Below are 5,947 nucleotides of genomic sequence, written 5' to 3'. Positions count from 1 at the left end.
AGACTCCAGACGCTAAATTACACCAATCAGTCCATTTTGTGTGGTCCTCACACCATAGCTTTTTGTGTGAGGGCCACACAAAAAGCTATAGTGGGCCAGATTTGGCCCCCGGGCCTTCAGTTTGACACGTGTTCAAGACAAACGAACTAGAGTTAGACTAAAGCAGACCAAACAGGATTAGTGTAAATGCAGTCTAAAAGTACAGACAGTCAACAATGGTTTAGTTTCCTTGAGTAAATAAATAAAATAAAATAAAAAACCAAATCAAAATATTCAGAACTGAAAGTGGAGAGATCTCTGGTGTACGGTCGGTCGGCCATGTTGGGGTGCCCACTCTTTCCTGACTTGACTTAGAAATAAACAACAAGTGACTTCACTTTAATTTCAATGTCTAAATTGAGATTATAAAATGGGTGTTTTGGAACATAATATGCAATAATATGAATTGAAAGCCACATCTTAGCATTAAACTGTCAAACACTGGGATTCTCAAACTTAAGGCGTCAAAAATGATCGTCTGATTTGATACAAACATGTTGTAAAATTCAGATCAGCCTTTGTGTCCCTTTAAAGATGATTGGCAGAACTAAATCTGCCCTCACCTCAAATATTTACTTGCTAAAGCTTCGCTGGTTTAATCTTGTCAAATGAGCGTTCAGCCATGGTGAGTAAAGACCTATTCCAGTTACGACTTGCTGGAACACAAAGCATGCATGCCTCAGCGTTTTCAGTCAGTCGGGACAACGCGCGCCTCGTGTGTGTGTGTGTGTGTGTGTAGGATTTTCATTGTCAGGAACCAGTGAGTAAAAAGGCCTCAGGGTTGAACTTTCCCCTACTTCTCACACAAACTGGAAAATGTTCCACTGCTTTTCTCGCTCCGCGCCATTTCCACTCTGCAGAGTTTGATGGATGTTAACGCCAGTTTCCTGACAGATGCATGAAATGTAGGCTAAATGTTAAAGGTCAGTCGTTTTGACTCCCAACACAAGGCTGCTAAATTATAAATTATGGAGATCACCAGCTAATTTAGTAACTGATTTAACTGGAGGAAATGATTTGGTGAAAAAATGTTAAAATATCTAAAGTTAGCATTTAAGATAAAAAAAAAAACCTCCTCAAATGTCAAAGTTTTAGCTTCACCAGGTTCAAATTCTGTAAGAAAAAATAATTATTCAGTTTATCAAAAAAAAAAAAAAAAAACATAATAGGCCTAGTCTGTTAAATGTAGCTGCAGATGCTTTGTTTGCTACAAGCTAAATTAATGCTATTTTATTGGATTTAGGCAAAAAAAATATTTTTAATTATTGAATTTAATTATTTGTTTGCATCTTTTAATAGATTTCTAATATTGTATAAAAAACTAGTCATATATCCTGCTGAAAAGTAATTTAAGTTAGTTTTGTCTTATTTTTGGTCTATAGTGAATATCTTACTGGTTGGTAAGATTTTGTGTTTTTGCAGCCCTGAAACTTCACCGTTTTTCTTTTTCTTTCAAAATGTAGTATGTAATACTGTTTTTGTTTAGCCTCTATGAATGCAGAACAAGTAATCCATTCACCTAAAAAGCACAAGATAACCAAAGTCGGGACTACATTAGAAACATGTGGATTTAACTGGAAATTCAGATGTTTGGTTGCATCATAGCCGAGCTCCCCACTATGAACGTTTTTCCCCTCCTCCGTCCTTCCTGCGTCTCCTCCTCCTCCGCCTCCAAGCAGCCAATCAGGCGCGCCGCCTGCTGCAGCTCAGAGCTATAAAAACCTCATGAAACCATTCACCAGCAGACAACTGAAGAGACTTGAGCTCGACGCGAAGAACCGCTGATTTCAAAACAACCCCAAGACCAGAACCATGAAGACGCCCCAGGTCACCGTCCTCCTCCTGACCATCCTGGTCCACGCCAGCGCCGGCTTCCCGTCGGACAGAACCCGCCGGGAGAAGCACGCCTCCTGGGACGACGTGAACGTGGTGGCCCACGGCCTCCTGCAGCTCGGCCAGGGCCTGAAGGAGCATGTGGACAAGACCAAGGCTCAGATGAGAGACGTGAGCGGCCGGCTGAGGGCCGTCAACGGCACGCTGGCGGAGCTGGAGCAGAGACAGGAGCAGCAGGGCGAGGCGCTGATGACCCAGAGCAAGGAGGCGCAGGGGACGTACAGGCTGCTCTCCCAGCTGGGAGAGGAGGTGAAGCTGGAGGTCGGCGAGGTGAAGAGGCAGGCGGAGGTCATGACGTCCAGGATGGACCGACTGGAGGAGGTTCTGACAGAGCCGACGAAGGACGGCAACGACAGCGAACACGAGAGGGTTTCATTCATCCAGGTGAGCTGGAACAAAGCTTCAACGCCTCAACAGTTGATTTTAGTAAAGCAGTTTGAAGCTGAGCGTCTTCTCCCCTCGTCCAGAGGCTGATGGTGGCCCAGAACAGACGCATCGATCAGCTGGTGGAGAAAATCAGGCAGCAGCAAGACAAGCTGGAGAAACAGAGTCTGCACCTGCAGGCCCTGCAGAACAAGGTGAGACGCCTGGAAGCAAACCTGCGGCTTTGTGACGTCAAACAAACACCAGAATGTTTTCTAATCCTCCACTGATTGCTCTTCTGAAGGTTGCGCATAAGAGGGTGAAATCCCAAAGACGGAGAGACGAAGAGAGAGCGCTGACAGGCGAGGCACAGCTCAACCAAGCAGGTAACTTTTTACCGTTTCAGCTCGTTAAAAAAAACATTAGGCGAGTCAAAACTCACGCCTCCTGGAAAAACAGGAAAACAATACATCTAATGAAGATTTTAATTAAATCACACACTGCAAAAACAAAGTATTACCAAGTATTCTTGGTTTAGTTCCTAAGGCAAACAAGTTGATACACCTGAAATAAAACCAACTTATAAATAATGTTTCAGCAAGATTTAAGGCTTATAACAAAATGTCTCGTTATAAGTGAAATAATCTTCCACTTAATCAATATCAAGGAATTATGTGATCAAAACCAGCCCCGATATGCTGCTGGAATGATAATTGAGAGTTATTTTCATTTGTAACAAGACCAAAAATACTGAACGTTTTTGCAGTGCAACAGCTAATAATGGATTGTAAAAAGACATAACCAAACGGTTCACCTTTGCACTTAAAGTTACGATGTCTGACTCGCTGGCAGAGTCGTTCAGAAACGGAGCAAAGTTCAGAAGAAAGGGCAGCAACGTCAGAAAGAAAAACAAAAACAAGGCTGTTAAAAGTGACTTATGGAGAAGGAGCTAAAAAACAAAGTCTGATTCATGTTGTGCTTTTGTTTGCAGGGTTGGCCAGAGACTGTCAGGATCTGTTCGCACAGGGACAGCGAGTCAGCGGCGTCTACATGATTCAGCCCGACAACTCAAAACCCTTCAACGTTCTCTGTCAGATGACTCCGGGTGAGTTTGTTCACTTCTGAGTCTTATCAGGAGATTTTTACACAAATTTTAAAAAAAAGGAGGGGAAAAACTGATTTATTTTCCTGTTTTTTCTGCAGATGGCGGCTGGACAGTCATCCAGAAACGCCAGGATGGATCTCAGAGCTTCAACCAGCTTTGGGAAAGCTACAGGAAAGGATTCGGCGACCTCAACCGTGAGTTTTGGAAATTTTAATGTAAAAAATGAATAAATAAAAGCCAGAATTTTCCAACAATCAAAAACTAAACATAATTTTTAATCTCCCAGGAGAGTTCTGGCTCGGTTTGGACCACATCCACTCCATTTCCAAGCAAGGCCAGTACGTCCTTCAGGTGGAGCTCTCCGACGAGGCCGGGCGGCGCCAGGCTGCTCGCTACCGCTTCCAGGTGGACGGAGAGGAGAGGCAGTTCGCTCTGCACCTTGACCTCGACCCTTCGTCTGGCGTTCAGGAGGGAATCGAGTCCACCGTAGCGTCTGGACTTCCCTTCTCCACAGCCGACAGAGACAACGACCTCGCTGCGGACGCCAACTGCGCCGAGCTGCTCTCAGGTACAAACCCAAATCCAGATTAAAAATGGCTCCGATCGGCCCAACGATTTAAGCTAAACGAGGTTTTCCATCTGTGCTTTTTTTTCCCCAGGCGGTTGGTGGTTTAGCAGCTGCGGAGAGTCAAATGTCAACGGGAAGTTCCCTCAGCGCCACGGGGGAAGAAGACGGGCCAAGTTTCAGGGACAATTCGGCCCGCTCAGCTCCACTCTCCTGAAAATCGCTCCGGTTTCGAAGACGCAATAAGACGCCAGCACTGAAGTCACTTCAACCCAGAGAACATCTGGGGCCTTAACTACTGACAGCCTGAAAAGACGCTGACAACGCACATTACCGAGGTCTGCTGATGCACTGACCGCCGGCTATTTCTATGCAATGCATACGAGGAAACGGAGCTGAAACGTTCAGTCATGTTGACTGGGACTTTATTCCCCTTTGTGAGGGATCTTTTTATTATACATTATCTATTTCCTTTAATTGCGTTTTCCTTATTTAATATGTTGTTTTTTTACTCATTTGATTAAAGTTTCAAATGCTTTTTACTTGTATGAATAAAAATTAACATGAAAAATAAAAGCTGGAAGTTATTTTCTGAGTCATTCATTATGCACACTAAAAAACAACAGGTGATTTAACTTAAATATATTCTGTTAACTGGTGACGTGATCATATTAAGTTTAAGTCTTAATAAACTTAAGACTTAAGTTTATTAACTTAAGACCCCGTCCGTTGTGCTGGACAGGGATATAACCCCGTCCAGCACAACGACCCAGTCGGAGCGCCAGCCGAAAAACCGGAGCTCTGTGGGTTGGAAAATGAGAACAGAACACACATTTTGTATTTTCAGAAGTAATAAAAAATAAAAAATTAAAAAAAAAGCATGTCAAGACATTTTTATTTGTAATGTGACAAATAAAAATGGGTTTATTTGTCACATTACATGTGACAAACCCATTTTTCTGTCATTCTCTTTTTTCAGTGCATTTAAGGTGTTCTTTAAATAATGCTGGAAAGTTTAAACTCTTTTACTGCAGGGTTTTAATGTAAAATAGTTTTTTGTTAAACGAGGTGCATTCCAGTAGGAACAGACTTTTAAAATATTTAATCCAAACCAGACAGAAACCAAAAAGGAAACTGTTGTTTGCTTTTTTTTTTTAAATGTTTGGCAGTAGAAAACAAAGAAAATGGTTTATTTATTTATTTAACTTTTGTTCAGGTGTTATTTTTTGTGAATAACTTTAATTGTAGAAGCCAATGGATTTCATTCAATACAAATTTAATTCCCTATATTTTTACTTCAAAAACACAAAATATTAAGTATTTTTGGTTAATTTCTTCTGCAAACATTTTTGCACACCTGAAATAAGACTAAACTAACAAGTAACTTTTCAGCAAGACATAGAAGCTTGTTTTAAGTCAATAATTCCCTCTTACAGGTAAAAATACTTGTTTCACTGCCAGATTATTTAACTTATAACGTGAGAAATATGTTTATAAGTGAAATAATCTGGCAGTGAAACTAGTAGTTTTTATCTTATCAATATTGAGAAACTATTTACTTTAAAAAAAGGTCATGTCTTGCTGAAAAGTTACTAAGTAAATAAAAGAAATGTTGCAATCTTAACCGACCCAAAACCTGACCAGGCTGGTTTGATTCGGTGTCAGAAAGGAATAAAAAGTTGCGTGTTTTTTATAGTGTATGTGACCATCTGGGTTCAGTTATATTTATATTTATTAAAAGTTCATGTTGAGGTTTTCAAGTCGCACAAACACTCGGCCCTTAACGTCAGTTACAATCTGAAAAACAGGCCATCATAGAGCAGCGGGCAGTTACTGCAGGTTCCCCATCACAACATGCGAATATAAAATACTAACTAATACAAAAGCTATTGGGATGGTGTGAAGATGTGCTCAGTTTAATCCTTTAGGATACAAACTGGATACAAACTGAAAGCTTATAAAACATAAAACAAAGACCGGCG

General features: G+C 41.3%; 1 protein-coding gene across 1 annotated transcript; it reads left to right on the top strand.

Annotated features, from left to right (window-relative positions):
* The first annotated feature begins 1,768 nt into the window (after nt 1-1,768).
* On the top strand, nt 1,769-4,552 carry LOC103463345 (angiopoietin-related protein 4-like). Its single transcript, XM_008406634.3, has 7 exons — nt 1,769-2,316; nt 2,400-2,510; nt 2,600-2,681; nt 3,287-3,400; nt 3,499-3,594; nt 3,687-3,968; nt 4,060-4,552. The coding sequence occupies exons 1-7, from the start codon at nt 1,852-1,854 to the stop codon at nt 4,209-4,211; spliced, it is 1,302 nt and encodes a 433-aa protein (XP_008404856.1). The 5' UTR covers nt 1,769-1,851; the 3' UTR covers nt 4,212-4,552.
* Nucleotides 4,553-5,947: the final 1,395 nt, after the last annotated feature.

Source organism: Poecilia reticulata, chromosome 4 (assembly GCF_904066995.2).
Source record: "Poecilia reticulata chromosome 4, P_reticulata-male-v2, whole genome shotgun sequence".
Taxonomy (NCBI): domain Eukaryota; kingdom Metazoa; phylum Chordata; class Actinopteri; order Cyprinodontiformes; family Poeciliidae; genus Poecilia; species Poecilia reticulata.
The sequence above is the reverse complement of the archived record's forward strand: the minus strand, read 5'-3'. Positions and strand labels throughout refer to the sequence as shown.